Raw genomic sequence first — 25,100 nt, forward strand, 5'->3', positions numbered from 1 at the left:
ATCTGTCGTAAATTATGTAATTATGGAAAAGCTATACATGAAATTTGGGGAAAAGGAATGAAACTTTTGTAGTGCATTTGGATATACGGATAGCCATTCCAATAGAATGAAAATTGTTTAGTGTTATTTTAGCTACGTGATAGTGTGTGATATGGTGAATTTATTAATGATACAATATTAATTCTATAAACACTTGACAAGAACGTATCGTAAATCACATAAGAAGCGTTTCATAATTGCAAACACTTTCAGATTTCATTCTGTAATTCAAAGCATCCTATTATGTAGCAATCTCGTTATAGCAGCTAGTATTTTGAAATTGAAGATAGTTTATTAAATAGCTACATCTTCTTTTCCGATCGTAGATGTCAACAAAGGAACGAGCACAATGTAGATTTATAAATTAATTGTATTACAGTTGATAAGCTTGCAATCACAATATAAGTTTGCTTATTCAAACGGATAGAATATTTCATTTAAATAGTAAAGTGTGGATATTATACGGCTACTTTCAATATAGTAACATCGATATGACCTATATTAGAATGAAATAGTAATTATTTCATTCATAATATCATTTCAATCATATAAAAATCGTATTTATTGCTAAAATAAAGCAACGTTTCAACACAATATTGCAGTTTGCAGAATTTTTTTATTGTAAAGGACAATTACTACAGCATAAAATCACATAAGGTTGATTTACATCCGAGCTTGTCATTTATTAGTAACTATTTAAGTCTTGTAGTTATCATCAATCAAATTAGAAAGAGTAGATTCGATAGTCAAGGTTATAATCTGCGCTGACCATTCAGCTTAATGTTGTAGATAAGCTCTGAAAAATACCTATCACTCCCTGTTTAGGGTATACCTGCTGTAGATTCCAACAGTAAATGTCGAACTCTTTTCTTGCAATCTTAGTGTAGTTAACTATATTAATAATACGTGTTAGTCCATTTTTAAGGACTATCCATGTTTACATGTAATAGATAGCAGTTCACGCTACTTCACTTCAAGGTAAAAGAAGAATTATCGAACTTAAAGGTTTAGGTTAACACGAGTATTTTAGTGTGTCTCATCCACCGCTTGATGAAATATGTGTTTATAGCATAGCTATAACTTCATGAAGGCAAAGTCTGACTAAGTTAGATCACAATATATACCGTGACAGCGTCTGGGAAGGTGTACAGAATCGAATACCATCAAAATAAGTTTTAATCAGAATCATCTAAACAAGATCTAAACAGGAAGATACAATTAATTATTGTAGATTAGGCAGTAATATTTGTTGCATTTATGTAGTGTGACGTTGATAACTTCTCGTTATATAAAAAATTAATTCTTTCCCTGGGTCTGCTACTTTCACGGTAAGCTTACCCCAGTCTACAACGAATAAATGTAGTTTCTTAAGTAAAATAGTTATATCATAGTTGAAATATAGCGATTGAGGTCTCAAGTTAACGTAGTCTAAAGCATAACTAAAACGCAGATTAAATTTTCTTCACGCTGTCAAGACCTGATAAAATTACCTTCTATCTGCCTGTCACAACTACGTTTTTGTGACACAGGATCTCTACTTATCGTGTAAAACTTAGCTAAGTACGGTACAATCCCGACACTGAACAAGTGCTACTGGAACTACGCTTCCTATTAGAACACTAACTTCTCGGGTGTGGGACTACACTTCTTTGACCGTCACTAGGTTACTCGATTACACAAGTAGTTGAGCGTAGGCTTTTGAACAGATAACTATCACTACAGTTTATTCTTTTCTATGCCTTTCTCCTCGTCCACATGGCATCATAGTTAGCCTTTATATACTTTCTAAGATATTTACTATTTACATTAATCTCACGTAGGAGATCTCACAACCATAACCTCCTATCCAGTAATAATCTTACAACACGACTACAAATCGTGTCAGCATAAACAACTCTCTAACACAAAGGTTGCACATCATCAAGATTTATATTTATCTAGTCTATCCTCCTATTCGAATACATACAAAATAACTAAGGACAGTTGATCATCAAAACACCTTACTAACAAACATCATAACACATCAATTTCCATCAATAACAAACACCATAACACTTCAATTTCTATCTATAACAAACACCATAACACTTCTAACTCATCACGGCAAAAAGGTACCGTGACACTGCCTTATTTCTATACCTAGGCTTTTAGTAATAATTTTATACTAACCACCAATTTAACTTTTACTATTATTAATTCTAATTGCACTATCTTTGGCACTATTTGGCCCGTCGTGATCAATATCTTACTATTTATAGGTTCAAAGTTTATTATGCAGTCAGTGGAAGCTATTTCCTGCACATTATCACTAGATCTGCAGTCTGAATTAGATTGAATAAATAGATAATACAGGCTGCTTGTTTTGGAATTGATATAAAGACTGGTAAAAAATCTAGTGTTGTAGTGTCTACTTAATTGATTAAATTATTGACTGAAAAGTTCTACAGTAGATTAGAAATTCTATGTTGACTCGTTTAAGGATTTCTTCATAAAGTTATAACTGGAAATAGGAAATTTCTTACATACTTATCAATTTATTGCGACTTCAATACGATATCCACACGAGTTGCTAATGTTAAACATTAAGGCTAATACTTCAGGACATAATAGTTGATCAAGGTACTGATTAAAGTGTCAGCAATATCTTAAGCAGCGATTGATCACATTTCAGTCAACATATTGTTGGATTCAATATAAATCGGTATTTGCTCACTTCGGGTATAAAATAGGATTTTTTAAGCATCATGATTGATAGCTTATTTCAGATTCGATGTAAATTATATTTATAAGATTGTCAGAACTACAATATTATAGATATGTTGACAGATATATTATATTTATGTATGAAGATCAGTATTTTCAGAGCTGAGTGATATCAACATATTCTTCCTATATCTGAATTTATAAGGCGCAAAATTATCAGAAGAAAGTTATCACACCGTTATTTCGCTATAGTTGGCAATATAGAATAAAATAACTGTATAAAATACGATTACTTCTAGAAATAGGGCTAAGCCAAGAAATTCTTTTAGAGTGCAATTGTAATTATTTATTGTTTTTCTCATATGCGAATGTATTTACACTAGAATAAGAATTAAATGAAATTGCAATATACAAATCCGTAGGGATGATTGATTATAAATTATACACTTTAATATTCCAGGGAATCTAAAAGACCAAGACAATCAATTTACTAGAAGATACCAGTAATATAAAGGACCCTAGATCGAGAAATGAGATATTCCAATAAAATAAATCTAAGTAAAAATTATTTAATTGCTTTCATTACATTTTTTTAATACTGTAGATGGTATTATTCTAAATTATTCTAAAAGTATTTGAAATCAGAAAGATAGCAAGGTATGCATAGACAAAATTAATACAGTAGGCGTGAAAAGTAAGATTGTCGCTATTTTAAGCTGTATTAACGGCATTGGCTGAGCTATTTTCTTCTATAAGGCCCTATTGCTGCCTAATAGCTTCTGGTGATATTAATTCTATTTCATAAGAACAATATTTTACTATTTATAAACAATAAAAATGAATTGGACAGGAACAAATTAGCAATTTACAAGTCTTGTATTGCCATTTTAAGTTAAATAAACATTTTTGATTATATTCATGAATAATATTCGAGCATGCCATTGTTAATAGTAAACACAAGAAACGTTTTAACATCAAGCTTATTACTAATATGACTAAGAGCAACAAACTAAATCTATCCTTAGTTATACACTAGTACTTCTGAAACCTATTAGTGTAATTAAATTAAATTAGATTGCGCAGTATGAAAAAAGATCACTCGTAATTTAGGCAGGCTAATAGTACGATATAAAAGGCAAGTATTGAATTAAAAAGATATAATCTAATTCAGGTACCCTAGTATTTGCTACCATTATGAATTAATCAAATATGATAATTCATTTCGATGCATTCTTATTATTTTTCATGCGAAAAATTGTTACTTTAAATACCATAATCTAATTTACCTGTAAGGGTATTAAGTGACCGTAGATGGTACGAATTAGAATTGATGTGAAAGGAATTTTCTATGAGCACCTAGGTACTAACATCGTTCATCGTGATTTTGTTTTCTGTTAAGAATATTGATATTAATTGCTGTCGGGGATGAACAGTGGTATGTCTGTTAAATGTTGGTTTATAGTACGCTCACAAGAATAAACAAAATTAATTCGACTTTATTCAAGGTACAGTATACGCATTCCACTTTACTTCATATCTAGTAGAAAGAGGCGGTATAATGCCATATGGTTTCGTTGCTTCTACCCACAGAATAATGACGATAAAGATGCTGATGATAAAGATTATTTAAACTACCATACCGGTCTTATAGTAAACAAATAGTCTATTCCTTTTAAGGCGCGGTAGTTTTCCTTTTACATAGCAATAAATATACGTATTAGTAATTAGTACCATCATTTTTTATCGTGAAAATTAGGCCTACGATTGTGATTGTGAGAATATTCTGAAGTTCAACATTAACCAAAATGAAAATCTTGCTAATAATTTGCATTGCTAGCTGCTGTATCTTCTCTAGCAGTGCTAACGTTAATTATCAGTACTATTCTGAGCAATGCCAATTATCCATTCCAAGTCATCTATACAAGAATTTTCAAGCTATAACAACGCATTCTTCAACGAAAGTGATGTACCTTGATGTAGTTAATGCATCTAACCAACCTCTATACCCTCCAGACGAAAATGTTAAATTAGCATGGATCAAGCTTGATTTTGGCCAAAGCTTAATGATTCTACCTGTCGATTTTACAGTTATGTCAGCTTTTCTGCCTTATTTTTTCTTTAATAGAATGACATTGGTTATGGCTGAAAAACCGAACAATTGTTTCTCCGATTTACCTGATGAAGTTCGTGATACACTTGTCTTTACGGCATTGAGGAAATTTGCTCATATTAATTTAAATTGTATCGGTAGCAACTGCGAAACTATATGCAAACGAATTATTGATCCTTCGACACCACTTGACGATATTACATTCTCATGTTGCCGGATGGTTAACTTTACCGAAGTCTGTCGAATCCCTTACAAGACTTCATCATCAATCATAGCCTTCCGTTACGTCTCTATCGTCTTAAGTATAATGTTGTCAGCTGCTTTGATCAAATGGTTACTTCGAGATGTACCAGAAATTGAAGCGTAAGCCTATTTTAAACTATCTAGCTATAATTGCTTCTCTATATTCATACTTAGCTAATGTAAGAAAGGAAATATTATACCATATTGTACTTTAGCATGCATGTAAAAATAACGCAAAAGCTATATTAAAAAGCGTTGTATAAAACATACTTTGTCGACTAAGGGCAGTAGTTGTAAGTACTACAAGTAAAAAAGGCAAAGGCTGCAATAAGCGAGTTAGCAACAGCTATAGACGCAAAATAGTGAATAATTTAAAAATCTATCAGTGAATAGATTCAAACGATTAATCACCCAAATTAGTCGTGAGTACCTTACATAAACAAAGTTGTAGATTTTTAGAGTATTTTAATGAGATTTTAGGCTTTCAATTTTCTATCCTCTATTCCATATAAATAGCCAGATACAATGAATAAATTGATAAGACACCGATTCTATTTCGATCTACTTAAAGCACTGTAAAGTCGATGAAATCATCACCATTCACTATAAATGTGTCAGTTACTATGTTCATACTCAAATAGTAAACCTACTGCTATTGGCTAATAGATTATAGAGGTTTGCAGAATAAATTGAGAAGACATATGGGTAGCGTACATTTACTTATCTACTTACAAATCTATATAACTATACAACCCATAGTAGAAATTAAGTTAAAATGTTAAAGTTAAACTTCTAGCAAGACAACAGTATCTCACTAAGATAGTGATGGAAAGCAACTATATTTACAAAATATAGGATATCGATAAATATACTCGGCTAACGAAAATTACCGCATACATAAGACTGTTATTCTGGCCTAGTGCTATTACAGCTAAAAAATTCTTATGTTTTTAATCCGCTGTTTATAGGACTCATCAAATTGAAACACCAAAAGGGTACGATTATATTGATGTGCGACTTGTATCCAATTATAAATCTGAAGATTCTGGTGAAGGCTTTAAACGGTTGTTACATGGATCAGTAATTTCTTCAACTTTATGGCTACGATGTCTGGATCTGTTTGTTCTAGTTATAGTCGGTTGTGGAATATCAGTTTGGGTACAGACTTTCCCATACTTTTTAGTGCCCTACCCTACCATATATGATACACCTTTCCCCTGGCCTATTGTTCTATCATTTCTTACTTTCGCTGGTGTTTATGCTTTATTGACAATTATTATTATTTTGCCGATATTCCACTGCGGTAAAAAAGAATTTGAAAATTCTCTTCGGTACAAGAATCAAAGTGTCATTAAATATTCAGAAAAAGAGTATGCTTTTCGATTATTATGGTATATGGATAAATTATTTAGTTACATAGCCCATTTGGTAACTGGAAATATTTTTGATCTTCATCTATGGTGGAAAATAGTTTCCACGCTTATTATAGCCATTCTATGTAGCCCCTTTGCTCTTATTGACAAACTATCGCTACAATATTATGCCTTTCGAAAAGCTGATATTTTTACTTGTATACTATGTGATCGATTTCATTGTAGCGGATATAAACTAAGTCATCCTAAGGCGCTATTAAAGGCAATTATATATATTATATCCGTTGGATATTGTGTCATTTCTGTGATTGGAATATGGGCTTCCATACAAGTTTTCGTTCGAATTTTAATTACATCAACTGCATTTATAATGTCGCATAGTAATTTTTTCTCATCTTACTTAGCCATCGGTTTCCCCTTTATTTATTTTATCAAGCAAGTATTTGAGTCCTATTCCGCAGAAAAAATGACTCTATCTCAAATTATATTTGAAGTGCGAGAAGATGTAGAAAATGAAATCGACGAGTTTTTATCCAGTGACGAAGGAAAATTTGATATCCGCTTTATTGTTAGCGATAAAGGAGTTCAAGTCGATCTACCAGTAAGGCTAGAAAATTTACGAGATTTCATTACTCAAAAAATGGAATTGTTAACCTACGAATATGATACCGATTTACGCTTTGAAGAACAAACTATCATTGTTATATATAAGCTATCTAAAGCCGATGATGAAGGTCATAAAAATTACGATATTGTATTCTCTCGATTTAATAGTTATTTACATGATTTACGTTTAAAAATTAATGAAGAATTAAGCCAACAGAATAAGGCAGAATTACAAGAACAACTGATTCAAGTTTATTACGATATTAAAGATGAGTTTACTAATGAAGGTGATGTCGGTGTACCCATGGAAATTTATAATTATATTGCCTATCAGGCACCCAAGATATCGACTAGTTCGTGGCAAATGTTTGGCCGAATTCTGACCATTGCTTTAATTGGTGTATGCTTTGTTTTGGCTGTGGCTTCTTTCTATAATATCGATCGAATTAATGCATTAAGTGATGCTTTATCGGGCACTATATTATCTTATATAACGATGGTTGCTAGTATGAGTTATGTCGCTAGTGGTGGTATTGAAGAGCATAAGAGACGCATGTTAGTTAAAAAGCATATCCTTGATTACATTTGTGGTTATCGATTTTTCTACACTCGAGGCAATACTTTTAATCCTTGTACACAGTTATATCAATCATCGCATTGGTATAAATTATTGAAGAAATCCAAAGAGTCCTCATCCGATGTCGCATAGAAATGGTTTAATATTTTCTAAGTGTTATGGATAACTTCATTTCTTATTACAAATCAATCTTAGGGGTTAGAAATGTCATAAACAGTCAGTTTATAATAAGTAAAGGCTTCCAAGCTAATTCATTACATTCTTTGACCATAATAAAGGTGTGTAAGAGTTAGAATTATTACTCGATATTTAATCGTGTCGCTAATAGTTTTCTTAACGAAACTGCCCAATTAAATATGTTATCATATCCTATTCTCAGGATATATCGTAACAATAATAGCTGAATACATATTATACTCTCCTGTGTGTAGATTACTACTTGATCTCAGCTCTATTGCAAGAAGCTTAACTATCTATCCAATCTTGCCTTCGTAACTTATATACTCAATATTTATAAGAAATAAATGTTGAACTTATTCTTATAAGGAAGAAAGACAGGAACGACAAAGAATTTATCATTGAGCTTCATGAATATAAAGTAGCCAATGGATCTATTTACTGCTCTCAATAGGTTATTTTTTGTTAAGATAAAGTATAAAGAGACCACTTTATCATATTCATTATGCCTATCTATGTTAGATGATAGTTAACTTATTCGTTTCTATTTTAATCTTTGATTATAAGCTAACACTTAATGGTCGTATCAAACATGGGGATTAGTTCTGTGTCGTAATGTTTCTTTTGTCACTAATTTATGATATACTAAGTTTTCCTTTGCTCAAAGTATATCAAAAGATAACTAATTTATTTAATGTACTTCTTTATTAAGACTTTATTATTGTAAAAATGTCGCCAGTGCGTAGTCTATGAACATTAATCAGTCACTCTTAGTTCTAACTTATTAACTTAATTGCTATTCTTTGGCCTGTGAGTGAGCTTTGGATCTTTCTTTGCAAATTAGTAATCATTTTACCTTTAATATTATTGTTGGACGGTTGCTATTGGCTTATGGTAACACATTCATGGATGATAGCGAATATCTCCTAGTTTAATTTTTAGACCTACATTGGAACTATCATGATCATCGGAAGACCGAAGTGTGAGAGTCTCCATATTGGATTATGAATCATGCGATAGTAGCTTGTACTAACGCAATCATGGATAATGACAAACATCTCCTGACTTATATTTAGACCTATACTGGGAACTCTCATGATCATTGGAAAGCCTAAGTGAAAGAATCGCCATATTGAATTATAAAACATGCGATCATTAGCTGTTGAGTCTCTTCTTCGCCTAGACATTTATTGTGTAATTAATTAAAACTAGGTAACCAAAATTCTATTGCCAATTTTGAATCCAAAGTGGTTCGTATCATGATTACATTTTCCCCAGAGCACCATAAGTCTCATGATGATCACTCTGAATATTGGTGATTTTAACAAGCAATCTATATTGCGGAATTCGATAAGGTCCTAATTTTGGCTATTAACTTTAATAGGTGTTTAGCTAAGCGTCCAATAAAAAAATTTACTTTTACGTTTGCATGATATCTATAAGCAGGTCTAATTGCTAAACTATAAACAAAAGCAGAATCTTTACGTTGTGTCGAGTAAATAGTCAATAATAAAGAAATTAAACTGCATCAAGACTTGTAATCTTTAGGTAAAGTCGATTAATATATCTAATTTATTTGCCAAAATTGGTTAAAATTCTGCATTTTATTTGCCTACATGCAAATTTTATTGTTGAAGTTCACAAAACTTTGATCCTCTTTTATAATAGAACATAGTTTTTGATGTAAAATGTCTCTCTAGGTTGAAGAGTCGGTAGCAAGTTTTCATTCTGGTGAATACAACGTTATTAATATCAATTATATTATCATTGCAAACTGATGAAGTCTAACTAGCCCATTATTGAAACATATACATATGCTAACTTATAATAAAGCTTGAATGCGGTATTGGGTATTGACTCATAGTAAGTAATAGTTAAATTCAGAAAACAGTTCGATGACCGGTATTGCACATCATACCAGAACATATCGCATAAATAATAGCAGATGAGCAACCAAGGACTAGAGAAAATATATAGCGGGGTCAAAGATATTATATTCATGCGTTATTAGAATAGTAGAGAGCTATTAGTGGGTAATTCAGAAACGATAGCTATAGCCCTAGTTAGATCGCAATCATTTGTGAAATTACATAAGGGTTAGGATTAGCGTAAGATAAATATATTACCAAATGACAATCCGTGTACTAATTATGAACTGTGAGATTATATTATCGTTGTAACCGGTACATTATTATCTGTAATATCGTGTGAGATATTGATACGTATTATATAGTATGTTAAATTATCAAACCGAACTTCTTTATATACAGTATAATTTATGCATAGCTGGGTATGCAGGTTCTGCTAGTATCTTATCAAATTCAATTCTATTCTTAATGTTATTCGTTTATATGCTAGTAAATCTTGTTCAATTTTTAGAATTAGTATAGCGTTTAAGGAGATTACGATCGAAAATAGTTAGATACTACTAAGTCGTGATAGGTTTATAATACTGTGTTAACAGGAATATTTATTTAATATTTAGCTAAAATATACGGATAATTCAATACAAGGTTAGATTTAGGGTAGATTAAAATTTACATATGCGATAGATTTATAACGGAATATTACAGTTTTTTCTTATTGCAAAGAAAAAATATCAAATGCTTAATTTAGTTATTCATCGAGCTAAATAAGTTAATTTAGAATCCTAGTGTCTAACTCATACTCCAAAGTGGTAAGGTATAAATAATATTTATATAGCCATATTACTATTTTATAGGACGATAATTTATCATTTAGTTTATGATAATAACACAATTAATAGCAGTTCCAATTATAGTGTAGTACGGTTAATAAGAATATTAGGTATAGCGTATACGCGGTATATAGGCATATCATTGCTTTCATATTATACCATAACATATTAAGAAGGAAAAAATTTAGCCTCTATTTCTTTGCAAAGGTATACAGGCATTTCTAATATGTCACAAGTAATCAAACAGAATATAAGAATAAATGCTAATACTTGTGTATGTTGTAAACTAATTTTAACAAATTTGAAATTGCGGATTACGCATACAAAGAAATACGTACAGTTCCATCACCGATATGAATCTTATTAACTATAATAAGTTATTAGAGATGAAGTTTCCATAGACTTCTACTAGAAGAGGTCTTAGTTTATATCACATAATCCATTTTATACTTCTGTATGATTGCTTTGCATTGACATAGTTGTAATTGGGAAGAGAAATTTCTCATCATTTAGATTATCATTGAGGCCTAGTTTTTTTGCCACGACAGTCAATCGGCGATTCTTTCTGGAAGTACTGTTAGCTCGAAGACGAATATCTTGATCATCGGATGAACATATAATTTCAGACAATTGAGCGCAATGATTATAGCTTATTCCTCTTGAATAGAAGAATGTATAACCTTTCATATACTTTATGGCATAGTTTTTAATGGCTTCTTGTCGTTTTTCTGATTTAACATCTTCAGCAATATATTTTAAGCCCAAAAACATGGTAGCATAAGTTAGGACAAAGACAGATACCGCATCGCCTAGTGAATTCAATCTTTCTAAGCTGTTAAAAGAAGCAGCAGCTAAATAAAATATAGCTCCAACTACCGTTATAATGGTTATCCTTAATACTAATTGCCATGGGCTAGTAGATAATTTAGGCAAATGATAGGATAAATACTTGTAGAGATCCATAGGTATAGCAATTTGAAGTTTTCTGGTTTGGATATCGTGATCTTCGTAATAGATTGGAATCAATGAATTCTGACGCGCTTCTTCTGATAGCAATATCTCTACAATTTGATCGTTTAACTTGGACAAAAAGAAAGAATATTCGGAAAATACAATTTTGTTTTGTTGATAGTTTTTTATATTATAATACAGAATAACTTGAGTTTCTTCACTTTTTAATTCACATGTATATAAGGAGACTAATTGCTTAAAAATGTCTTCAAATTCTCCCCTTAACGGTAATAAAATTTTAGGTAAATCAAGTTCCATCGATAAATCTTCATTAATATGTAAGTAAATAGCTAGTTTGCCGTATAATTTAGTTTGAAATTTTTGACCTTCTGCTTCGACTTGTTCTCTTACTTTTAAAATATCTGTTATTATGGACAACTTCTCTTCAGCATAGCTGTTCAATACTTGTGTTAAAAAATAAATAAACGGCATAAAGATGCCAATATAAGAGGTAAAATAAGTACCATTAGCCATAACAAATGCTGCCGATGTAATTATCATACGCACAATAACTTGATAAGTTATCCATAGAAAGACAACACTGCAAGCATAAAAGATTAAGGTAGCAATATAAATCGTCGGTCGAAAAATGGTTTCCCGAAAGCTAGGATTAGCGTAACCTTTACTGCATAATCTGGTAGCGATAATTTCTGATTTCTTAAAAACGTAATAATAAAGTGACATTTTATTAATTAAGAAAAATGGTATAGACAGAATAATTTCCAACAACATGGTCAAGGAGAGCCAACAGCTGCGGCCAAAATATCGACAAGCAAATAATTGACGAAAATGAAACCACCATCGAGCAATATATTTTATAAAACGGCGATTTAACTGCGATTCACTGTAGATAAAGATTGCTTCGACTTTATTGATAAATAATCGTTCATATTCTTCATTACCATAGCGAAAAATGATAGCAATCACGATATATAATGTTGCAGACCCATAAATTGCAGCAATAGCGCAAAAGATATAAAACGTTTGCGATGGTAAAATGATAGATCCGCGTAAATTAGGATAAATTAAGAAATAGTTAGCATGTAATTGGAACCATACTGAAACTGCTAATCCTGTCATGCTAACTAAGAAAACACCAATCATACGTAACCAAATTCTCTTGGTTATAAAATATTCCAGTAGGAAACGTTTAAATCGATAGCCGATACTTTCAGAGCGATAATCAGTAATGATTCGGAGATCCATTGCGGTTGATTCTCCGCCTGTATCGTTTTTCCTAAAATAAAATAAAACAGTATAAAATAGTTTATTTCTTCATTATCAAATGCATGATCAAAGGATTTTCTGCGTTACCGTTTCTTTAAGTTAACTATTATTTTGATTTTACAGTACTGTTTTTTTAATATATAAGTTACTTCTTAAAATAGAGTAGTAAAACATCGAACCTTAACGCCGGGGTAGCTTTTAGTGTCCATTTGACAAGGCTTGCGCCTAAAGCACAGCTAACGAGGAGTGATATATAACGAAATGCAATGATATAAGTGGATGCTTTATCCGTTGTTGAACATTTTGTCTCATTAGAAATTTTCCAGCAGCATTGTAAATTAATTTTATCAAGACTACTAGCAAGATCGTATTGACGAGAGCAGACAACATTGCATTTTTCGTCATTAGGACAGGAACGGCCATTATTTGGTAAATCAATTATATAATTTCGAAATAACAGGCGTTTACATTGATCATTTAGTAATGACATGCAACGATTTGGTTTTTCAACGGGATAAACACGAATATAATCTTGAAAAACTGCCGGCAAGTATAGATTGATCAAGTGAAAATCAGCTGGTAACGACAACAAGATTTCACCAAAATTAGGACGACTCCAAGCATAAGTCGTTTTACTATCGGAGTAACTTTCGTTAACTTGAAAATAAATTACACGAGCGATATTCTGATCTATCTTCGTTTTTAATACTTGATAATCTGATTGTCGAACAGATAGTGAACATTGATGAGTACAAGGGTTTCTTCCTGTGATAGCATGGCCATAATGGCCCCTCAGGATAACGGCAAGCGACAGATATAAAATCAAAGTAGCGTGATTGATCTTTGTTAACTTGGCCATGACAAAACCGTTAATTTTACAATTAGATGATTCAATGACGATCTCCTTCGAGAATTAAAGTATTTTTCTTGTTCCTTTCGATTTAAGAAGCCAGAGCCAATAAGAATTCGATTGATTTTATGCTCAAAGCGACGTTTATGTAGTCAAGTTGAACTCGACACGAATATTAACAACCTGCTGTAGAAGGAATAAGCGAATTAATTAACATTATTTACTAAGTCTATACATCATATCATGATGTAAAGATTACTAGAATACAGAAAAAATCTTGCTGAGCTGTAAAAAGGAATGATTTCATGCTCTACTTACTCTAGTAATGGTGGAAATTTATCACGGAGAGAAGAAGATGCATAAGTTCAATGCTCCGGATTTCAACATAAAACGCAGTTGTAGATGGGATAAAATATCTTAATTGTAAGGTTATTTCGAATATTTTTCTTGATCCTTTCGATTTATGAAGCCAAGTCCAATCGAAATTGGATGAATTTTATGCTCAAAGTGACGCTGATATAGTCAAGTTAAATTCCACATCAAAATTAACAACCTGCTGTTAAAGGAATAAGCGATTAGTAAACATTTTACTACGTCTAGACTTGATGTCATGATGTAAAAATTGCTAGAACACAAAAAAATCATGCTGGGTTACGAAAAAGGAATAATTTCATACTCTACTTACCGTAGTAGTCGTGAAAATTTTATCACGGAGAAAGAACATTCAATGTTCTGGATCTTAATATAAAGGTAGTTGTCGATGGGATAAAATGTGTTAATTGTAAAGATATGTCAATTAATCACTTTTAGACCGGAAACTGAACACAGAATTAGTCTGTTCCTCGTGTAATGGCGTTTTTATAATGTCCGGGTTATTCTATTCTACCCCTCCCATACTACAACAGAAGAACAAAACAAATCATACTAAAAAAATGTTTTAATGTAAATAATGAGTCAACTACATTCCATCTATCCAATTATTAGCTAAAAGATAATGCTATATATATGAAAGACAATGAAAATATATTAGCATCCAGACTTTAATTGTAGTAGAGAGAAAACAGTTCAATAAAATATAGCTTTGATACAATATTATAATCACTTAATAGAGGCAGTTAAAGGTAATGGAACATCATTACTATTAATGCAGAAAAAAAGTTTCGTTATAGATTTGCGAGTTATTGGCACTCTTTACATATAGAAATTGCGCTAAGCTGCTACTGCTATGGTAAAGGGACGATGGCGAAGGAGAAGGCGCTAATAAGATCAAAGTATGCAGTTCTCCAGCTAAAATTTTGTATTCTTTCTTTAAATGCATTCTGTAGTAATTTTTTTACGTAATTTGAGCTCATTTATTAATGCCATTGACCTTTAGACCAACCTACTGGATAGATACAGTATTTCAGAATAGACTATTAAGAATACGATGTACAGTTTAGCATCGATCTGCGATAGTTCTTTCGACTTTTATGCATAAATTCACTGTAAACTCTTGTAGTTGATTCAGATTTATAATCCAAAAATTGAGGCAAGTTGTATTATAATAGATTTCTGTAATTATTTGCGATCTATACATACGATAATTAATTGAGGTAATCTACCATAGTAATGGCCAAGATTGCGATACGATAATAAAAACAGTGATAGCTAATTAGTTACTGTTACTAAGGACAAAATATATTATTTTATTTCCAGAATTTGTTATGGCTTCATTTTTTTGTTTATTCTGGGTATAATTGGACATAATCCGCTAGTCTAAAGCTAAAAGCGTAATACAATTACATGATTTACGAGTTGACAAAGGGTCTGACTATAGTTCTATCAAGAATACAGAAGATTACATGACGACAATCTTGGTAGTTAATTTCTTAAACAGTCTGATTTTGATTTACTAATATTGTGCAGAAAATGAGAATCAATCCCAAGATACTGTATAAGTACTCGTATATCAGGAGATGGTATTAAGAATATAAAGTACAGTTTAATACTTATCTGTTTACAGTTATTGTGACTAATTTATGTATAAACTTGATCGACTTATCAATTTAAGAGCAAAGAATAGTTTATTAAGTGATAAAAAGACCGTTTCATTGTGAATTTTTATTGTTACTTAAGATTTCTACGTATAAAAATGGAGAGGAGCTAGGCTGTATTTTATGATAGATTCTTATGATTATTTACAATCTTTAGATAAAGATAAATTGAGCTAATCTACGAGTTCAGTGACATAAATATGTTATTATAAAAGCGATAATTGTTCATGAGAAGCGTCATTAAAATAAAAGAGACTGTTTAGGCATAGATATTTTTTATAATTTGATTCTTCCGCTCTTCTCGCGCTTAAAGTTGAGTTAATTGGACAGTGTATGGTAAGAATAGAAGGGATAAATAAGATAAAATTAACGAAGAACTCGGTTGGAGTTCTATTAAGAATGAAGAGCTCCACCGCGTGATGTCGATTTTTTTGGTATTTTCTCGTGTAAATGATGTTGGGTTACTTACTCTATATTAAACATTTTAATTAATCGAATACTTAATATAGATACAGAAAACACTATTAAAGATGAAAATTGCGATTTCATATTAATCTTTTAAAATCTATCTTACTCTTTTCTGTGTCGATGAAGTCGATGTGTAATGAGCAAAACGATTTTAGATATTGAATACGTACTTAATGAAACAAGGCAAAGCATATTATTGTAAGAGTACTTCTTCCCGCTAATGAAATCATACGTATTGTAAATATAGATTTTCATATACTGTATTGCTGGTAATTATCTGATAAACAGATTTTATTACCATTTCCGTCAATCCCTGCAAATAAAAAAAATGACCTTCTAGAGGGTAACGCAGTATGGTCGGAGTTAACTCATTGATGAGAAAACATTATCATTCAAGAACTGCTTCTGTATTCAACGGTGTCATTCCATCAATCAGTATTTATGTTATAGATTACAAGACTCTACTAGTTATTCCCCGGATATTTGATTTTTAATCACATGATATCCGCTTGTAGCTATTTCTATATTGGCAAAGGCATAAAGTATACATTAACTTTTAATGAACTGTATATAACATTCAAAAGTAACCAAGTTTTGCAATCTAGATATGAGTAGAGATACGGAGTGCATAAGTTATACAAATAGCTACAACGGCTTGGTGACATCTTTAAAAGTATATATCCAATTTTATAACGCGAAAAGTTATTCTCATTTACGGCTTACGCGTATTATATATCATTAAGATATAATTTTTAGACTGATCATTTCAAAGTAAATTTATTTGCTATTATTCATTATCTATCATCTATGTATTAAAATGAAGCTATCGCTATAGCTACAATAATAATATGTTCTCGTTTCGAAAAGTTTACTGGTTATTCCCTTTATATTCGATTTTAATCGTATAATATCCGGTTGTAGCTATTTCTGTATTAAATTTCAAAAACCACCAATGACTCCAAGTTTTGCAAACTGTATGGGAGTAGATATACGGGCTGTATGAAATATATAAATCGCTACAACGGCTCGGTGATATCTTAAAGTATATATCCAATTCTCTAATGCGTGCAATGATTTACCGCTTGGTACTTCATAGAATCAATTTTTGAATTACCCAATTCGATTAATGTTCGTCCTTGCATCGAGTTAATATACGAGTAAATTTCTTTAGCAGCACTTTAGAACTACTGTATTAAACGAAAGTTAAATTTTCAATTACTTTACATTACATAATAACTCTGAATCATTCCTGAATTATAATTTTATAAGGTAAATTTTTTACAGCTTCTACATACGAATATCTAATTCTGTTATTGATCATAGATAAAATTAGAATTTGATTTAATAGGATTATATTGATTCTTTCCACAAAAAAAACTAAAATATACCTAATCCCAGTATTATTTTTTTCGCCAAAATCTGTAGGATAGAACGTGTCATACGGGGTCTACGGATAACACTCAAGAGCTCACTGTACGAATTATATCTGAGGATGATCGACAAAATGTTAGTAAACACTGTAAAAGATATTATAACGGTATAGCTTCCAAGTTCAAATCATAGCAAGTGCACATCTTTATCTGTATACTGTCAACGGCTGGCATAATTTTATCTGTATGGATACAATCAAAACCTTATGCCACGATGCCATATCTTTATGATTTTGCTTAACCTGAAATTTTTGAGATCGTGACAACTATTTTAATTATAAAATACATCCTAGCCGTTATAATAGTAAAGCCAAATTTTTATGGTGATTTAGATATACAAAAGATCGATTTTGAGTATGATCAGATCATAAAAAGCATCGGAAAAAGAGTTTGTTTTCCATATATTTTGGCATATCAAAAATTTAAAATAGAATTTTCTTCAGATATTGGTACACGGTAGATACAGTCTTGAAATGATCTTTAAAACCTGCGCACTTTTATTAATAAATCATAATTGCATCGCCGTTTATTATTATCAATAGATTATCTTTAGTTTATTATATATTCCGTAAAGCGGACATCATTACATTTAGATTAAGCTATGCATGTAATTGTCGAGGCGATCATCTAACCTGCTGGAAAGTAATCTTGAAAGTTATTATATATATATTATATCGGTATTACACTGTACCATAATAATCGGAGGAATTTGGGTACTTTTACAACTCTTTGCTAAAGTATTTATTATATCGGTTGCTTTTATTGCAACCCACAGTGACTTCTTTGCTTCTCATTTAGGAGCATTTTTATCACTAATTTATTGTATGCGACGATTATTAAAACTCATTTATTAAAGAGAAGGACATGCTCTATGAAGATATACTAAATATGAGGCAAGAGATGGAACACGAAGCCACGGATTATTTTTCATCAGATAATGGAGAATTGGAAATACGATTTGCCCTAACGTATCAAGGTGTTAGACTAGATTTGCCTGAAAGATTTTTTAATTTACGGGAGGCGATAAAGCAAAATCTTGAAAGGATAGCTTTAAATGATGCAGATGTAATCGAATTTGAAGGACAGACTATGAATATCATTTTCAAGCTTATTAGTAGAGAACAGGAAGGAAAAAAGTCGTATAAGGTTACATTTTCTCGATTCGATCATCAGTGGATCATCTACGCGATATTATCAATAAAGAGTTATCTCGTCAGCAAGAAGAATTTTTACAGTCATCAATCAAACAATTTTATTTTGATATTCCTATGGAAAATTGCAACGAAATGGATATTGCTATACCTAACATTCTGCGATATATTCATAGATATACATTTTTTTACACGAAAGGAAGAACCGTCAATCCATTTGCTCAGTTGATTCAAATTTCCTCTGGTAGAACACTATCACATGAAACTAAATGTAATCAAGAGCTTTATTTCTCACAGGTCAGTAATAATTTATCGTATTCATAATTTAATATTTCACTAGACCAAGATAAATGCTATCAAAATGATTAATAAAAAAATCAATTTATTTCAATGCGAGTTATTTTAGAGATTCGAATAGGTCATAACGATTATTATTATTATTCTATTAGGCCATCGTATTACTCAAGTTTAACGGATAAAGGATTTTAGGATGTAAATTGGATTATACTTGTAAAGATAACCCGCTACTTGATAACGATTGCGCAATTTTTATGTGATCATATGGGATTTGGAAATAGGTAACGATCGAATTTTGTATTAAGAGATGATTAGTTTCTCAGTCTATTAAGACAAAAATTAATTTAAATTCTTCGATAACATAATCTGTCGATATTCTTCCAGTCTGACGAACTTATTCATATTTATATTGTCTTTCCATAATAGTTCCGAATGGACAATCATGTAAGTGAACGATATCTCGAAGTATACGTAATAACCAATCGACGTCTGTTACAATAATTCCTCCATCGCCTACTTTATCACAAAATAGAATTTCGCCTAAATCGTGTGAATACGTTAGCATATCTCTTAATTCTTCATCACTTTCGTGTAAACTGTATTTTTCAGCTAATCGTGTAATTTGTTGTATTGTCATTATTTTATCGATTTTTATCAGTAATAATTTGATTGATTAACGATGGCCTGATGTTATTGTCCGTTTGACTGTTAGATTAATTAACATCATTATGTGCTGGTTTATGCAGTATAGTAGCCATAACGTACCATCGTATAGGAATAGGATCACTCATAAACGGTATCGATTCATCAAATTATTTCATAATATCATGTAGTCGTAGACAGTAAAATATTCCATCTGTGATATACGGAATTTCATCGTATTCGTATCCAATATGTAGCGGAACTGACAAATAATATAGCGATAAATCAAATGGCTCAACTTCAGGTTCTAATAAATACGGAACGAGATACTGACACGTAACTCTATCACTTCCATCTCGGATACCGCAAACAATATCATAACTCCATTAAATCAATTATACTCTTCTTAGTATCAATATCTAAATGAATTTCTTTACAGTTAAGAACATAATCAGTATAGTCTATCGATATTCTTCCAGTTTGACGAACTTGCTCATATTTCCCTTGTCTTTCTAAACTTCCAGATTGACAATCATGTAACTGAATAATTGCGCGAAATATACATAATAACCAATTAATGTCTGTTACAATAATTCCTTCATCACCTACTTTGTCACAGAATACAATTTCACCCAAATCGTGTAAATACGTTAACATATCTCTTAATTCGTATTTTTGAGCTAATTGTCTAATTTGTTGTATCGTCATTATTTTATCAATTTTATCACTTATAATTTGATTGATTATCGGTGGCTTAGTTTCATTCATACCTTGATCAATATTATCATACTCGTACAGTGATTTATGTAATATGGTAGCCATAGCGTATCATCGGATAGGAATAGGTTTATTCATAAATGGTATTGAATCAACGAATTGTTTCATAATATCATGCAATACGAGCCGACCACCTGGGGATGGTTATCACCTAGGACTGCCAATCGAATTTGGAGCGATTTAGCAAACATACTCAGAGCCTCATCATGCCTACCATGACTATGATAAACATTTCCTATGTAGCTATAGGAATCGGCAACATGGGGATGATTGTGACTTAGGACTGACAGTCGAATTGTCTTTGACTTGTTGTACATAGCAAGAACCTCTCCATGCTTGCCTTGACTAGCATAAGCATTCGCACGCTGTTATAGGAATCGGCAACATGGAGATGATTGTCACCAAGGACTGACAATCGAATTCTGAGTGAATTAAGATGCATAGAAAGAGCCTCATCATATTTGCTGTCATTATAATAGGTAGTTTCCATGTTGCTATACAAGGTAGCAACATCGGGACAGCGTTGTTGATAATACAATGTTTAATGTTATGGCAAAATTGTTTAACATCACTTCAAAATCTGGAAAAAGCTTGTAATTAATTATTTGAAAACTATTCATAGATAGAGCCAAATCATAGATGCCACCATTATCGTAGATACGCCCTATTTGATCATAGGAGCCGGCAACAATTTTCTCGCTGATATTCTTGCGCTTTGATTTCATTTCAAGAGATTTCTTACTGTCTTTGAGGGCTTCATCCAAGTCTTCTTGCGCTATTTTAATCTCAGCTTGCATGTATATAATATAAACATGTCGCCAATCTGAATCGATCCTGCAGTTGATTAGCAAAATTACTAATCAATCAAACTTTTATACCGTAGCGATGGAGTTAGTACTGTACGGTTCTCAGACGGACGGAACATCTGGAATTTTGCAGTAGTTGACGGTACTGTACACTCATGTACAGTACTATAGTACAGTACCGTACAGCACAGTACGTACTGTACAGTAAGGCAAAATCAGCCCAAATACTGTACACTGTACAGCCCTCGCTTGCAAACAAGCAAGACGAGCTTGGCGTGAGCTTGCAAAGTGTTAAGGAAAGTCATCAAGCTTAGGTGAATTTTTTCCATGCAGATCGAGCTTGCGTAGCACTTTCCAATTGAAATTGGAGAAATTGTCAACTTATTTTAGCACACTGTACATATGTACATCAGCTATTACTTCAACATCAAACGGTAAGTACTCTACTCTACTCGATAACATGCTGTCAATACCTTGATTGTAATGGGCAATTGAGCTGCAAAAATGCAAACGTCTGACCTACTCAGCCTTGGTTGATGCTAAAAAGTTGCTTAAAATGTTTATTAAGTTAATGCGTACCCAAGTACGTATAGAGTATGTGCGATTGTCGCAATAAAGCAATGAATCACCATAATTTGATACATCATTCTGGCTAAATAATACAGTATTTACTAGTCATCAAATTGTATCAATACTGCATAGTGATAATTTCGTTCTTAATGTAAAGAACATGGTTTTGCATTGTTTGAGTCATCAAAGACTATTGGCAAACACCTTGCGGAGCTTTACGGGCATTACTGGCCTAATTTGTCTTCGTTTACTCTTTGATCTAGTGGATGGTGGGGAAGTTGACTTGAATTAAGCGTCGACAATGCCTAAAAGTAGTTTGCCCAAAGGTTGGAAGCTATCTGGTAAACCAGATAATCCTAGGAATATCTACTTGATAACGTAAGCCAAACAATAATCTTCTTGTACTGTAGTTTGTAGTGTACAGTACAGTCAAAGCTGGGATTCGTCATTTCAAGTTTACTGCATTAGTCAAACGAATGTCCATGATTACAATAAATAAAATAAATTATTGCAAACAATTCTTTTTCATAGCAACCATAATTATGATGTACACTTTGGCACAATTTTAAAATACACGTATTAATTATTACTTCTGGCATATTTCTATCCTTAGTTAATAATTAATCGAACTACGTACATGCTTCCAGTAATGTAAGCGTAAAAACAAAACTATTTGCATAATGATCCACTAATTTGAATTAATACAGACCAGATGGATGTAAAGTTCGCTACCCGAGCGAAATATGGCGTTATGTTGAGAGGAAAAATTTAAATTTAACGCCTTCCGATTTTGCATATTATCAACGGGTTACCGGTAGACAAATGATTTCCGACGATAAAATTAACAAAATTAAAGATGCAAACAATGGCCAGCAGGCACATTCGGATGAAAATGATGCTCATACCCGTAGAAGCAGTAGCCTTTCTATCGCAAAGGAAAGATGTAAAGTTTTCAATGCAAAAAATAATAACGACAAGTTGGAGAGAAACACTACTACATCTTGTGATAGAATACCTACTGTTGTAGAAATGAGCAAAAATTCTGCAAGACTTCAATCCAAAAATAGGCAAAAGACAAAAACGCTAATGAATGACACGACAGTTAATGAAGAAGTAAATGAGCAAACAGCCATTGCTAGTCGTACAAGACGTTCTATAAGAAATGTAAAGGTAGTGAATCATAGTATGACAACACAAATGGTGGAACTTTTAGAGGAAGATAATATGTTTGATGGTAAAGCTGTTAACCGCAAATCAGCTAAGTTGCTACTACATCCTATCGGCCAATCAAGTCCAGTAATTGCACACAGTAAGATAAATAAGGTACCGGTAAATACGCTTGATAAGGTAATCGGAATCAAACAGCGTCTAAGGCAGTCGAAAGTAAACTTGTTAGCAACCAATAATGGATCTGTACGTATTAATAATAAAACTGCCAAACATGTAATGATGCCTGTTGATGAAGAAACTAATATCACTGAAAGCAGCAATGCAGCCCCGTCTCAAACACGTCAAGATAGTCTGGGGCTACGAGACAGATCAAGGCTAGTTAAAACTTTTAAAGCAAAGGTCCTACAAGAAGAACATACAAGAAAGCTTGAAAAACCTGGCGATTTAGATTATAAAACAACATTCAAAACATGTGCAAATCAATTGTGTAAGATACCAAAAAGCAGCAGTATTAAAAATACGAAGCTTGATAACACTATACAGGTTAAATCTCCAACTATTCAATTGCGTAGAATTTCAAATCGCCGGAATATTGCTATAAAGAATGATGATCAAATGGTTACTGTCAAAGCAGAGGTCATAAATAATTGCAAACAGACCGTAAAGTTGGAAAGGAAAAATATAATGAAGCGCAAATCATCTGTAAGCAGAAATGCAGACGCAAAAAAGATTAAAATAGCGAAGAGAAATAATAACATTACAAAAAATGTACGAGAAATTGCCTTGACCAATCTTAAGCTAAAACAGAGCAAGAATAAGTCAGCTAAATTAATTGGAAAGGGGAAAGTTAAAAAAATCGGGACTAAAGAGAAAATGAAGAAGGATACTAAAGATTCAGATAGTATTCAAAATGAAGAAAATATTGGTAAGATAAGTAGCCTGAAATCACCAAAAAATAGAAGCCGTCAAATGGTCATTGAATCAGATGAGTTAGCGATTAAATCAAAATCTAGAAATCCTCGTAAAATTATTAATGGCAAACGTGTCCCTCGCCATATTAAAGGACCCAAATGGATACCTCCCAAATCTCCGTACAATTTAATTCAGGAAAAGTTATTTGATAACCCTTGGAAACTATTGATTTCAACGTTATTGCTGCACAATATAACAGGTAAGAGTAGCTAGCTTACAAGCTATTACTCTTCAATAGAATCTTTTAACGTTATTGCATTATCTGTAGTCGTAGAAAAAAAAGCTATTCCATTGCTATGGAAATTTTTTGGGCATTATCCCACTCCAGAAATAGCAAGTAATGCTAATTGGAAGGAAATGGCAGAGAATTTCTCTGCTCTGGACATGCAACATGATCGAGCCAAAATAATCATTAAATTTTCCGGTAGATTTATGTCGTTAATGCATGATTGGTATATTTTGAGGCCTTCACTAACTTTATTTGCCAAAATGGAAATTTTAGATGAATATATTAAAAAAGATTGGTGTTATCCATGTGAATTATTTGGTATTGGTAAATATGGAAACGATTCTTACAGAATTTTTTGCGTTAATGAGTGGAAGAAGGTATTGTAAGCTAATATAATATTTTGACGTAAGAGGTCATATTAATTTAGATTGTCATTTATATTACTTTATAATTGGCCTTATTATTTTCATCTGATCATAGTTAATATCTTGTATGTTTATCATCCAGGTCTTTCCCAGAGACTACAATCTGGTTAGGTATCATAAATGGCTATGTCAAAAATATAAATACGTTCCCCGTAAGCGACCTAACGTTACTTTTGATTATACTGTTGGAACTCATGACATAAACCTTAGCGAACTTAAAGATATGTTTAAACCGAGTTTGCCCGTAGAGTCAATTCCTGATAGCTAATAAATTTTGACGCTTTCCAAGAAGGATTAGAGTTTTTCCAAGATTGCAAGATGATATCGTTTTAGAATAAAGTATTTTTTTAAGCGATACAGGTTAGTATGCTAACAAATACCTGTAAAAATTATCACTCTTACTATACAATGTTATAAACATTGTGTTGCAACTGAAGGAGACCATTGAAAGTTCAATAAAATTAGGAATACTACTTTTTCATGTTTATGCTTAATATATTTAGCTCTTTGTATGTA

At 31.9% G+C, this 25,100-nt stretch overlaps 4 protein-coding genes across 4 annotated transcripts; 2 read left to right on the forward strand and 2 right to left on the reverse strand.

Moving 5' to 3' along the window:
• Positions 1-4,547: 4,547 nt before the first annotated feature.
• Positions 4,548-7,783, forward strand: TRIADDRAFT_55358 (uncharacterized protein; the record flags this gene model as incomplete). Its single annotated transcript, XM_002111354.1, has 2 exons — positions 4,548-5,215; positions 6,064-7,783. The coding sequence occupies 2 exons, from the start codon at positions 4,548-4,550 to the stop codon at positions 7,781-7,783; spliced, it is 2,388 nt and encodes a 795-aa protein (XP_002111390.1).
• Positions 7,784-10,970: 3,187 nt separating this feature from the next.
• TRIADDRAFT_55359 (uncharacterized protein) lies at positions 10,971-13,623 on the reverse strand (the record flags this gene model as incomplete). The annotated part of the gene is made up of 2 exons (XM_002111852.1): positions 10,971-12,774; positions 12,944-13,623. 2 exons carry the CDS (start codon positions 13,621-13,623, stop codon positions 10,971-10,973), a joined length of 2,484 nt encoding a protein of 827 aa, XP_002111888.1.
• Positions 13,624-19,387: 5,764 nt separating this feature from the next.
• TRIADDRAFT_55360 (uncharacterized protein) lies at positions 19,388-20,343 on the reverse strand (the record flags this gene model as incomplete). Its single annotated transcript, XM_002111853.1, has 2 exons — positions 19,388-19,602; positions 20,037-20,343. 2 exons carry the CDS (start codon positions 20,341-20,343, stop codon positions 19,388-19,390), a joined length of 522 nt encoding a protein of 173 aa, XP_002111889.1.
• Positions 20,344-24,005: 3,662 nt separating this feature from the next.
• Positions 24,006-24,726, forward strand: TRIADDRAFT_5883 (uncharacterized protein; the record flags this gene model as incomplete). The annotated part of the gene is made up of 4 exons (XM_002111355.1): positions 24,006-24,129; positions 24,205-24,354; positions 24,433-24,536; positions 24,667-24,726. Coding segments are annotated over 4 exons (438 nt in total), but the record flags the coding sequence as incomplete, so codon positions are not given.
• Between the last annotated feature and the right edge of the window lie 374 nt (positions 24,727-25,100).

Source organism: Trichoplax adhaerens, genomic scaffold, assembly GCF_000150275.1.
Source record: "Trichoplax adhaerens TRIADscaffold_4 genomic scaffold, whole genome shotgun sequence".
NCBI classification, from domain to species: Eukaryota; Metazoa; Placozoa; class Uniplacotomia; order Trichoplacea; family Trichoplacidae; genus Trichoplax; species Trichoplax adhaerens.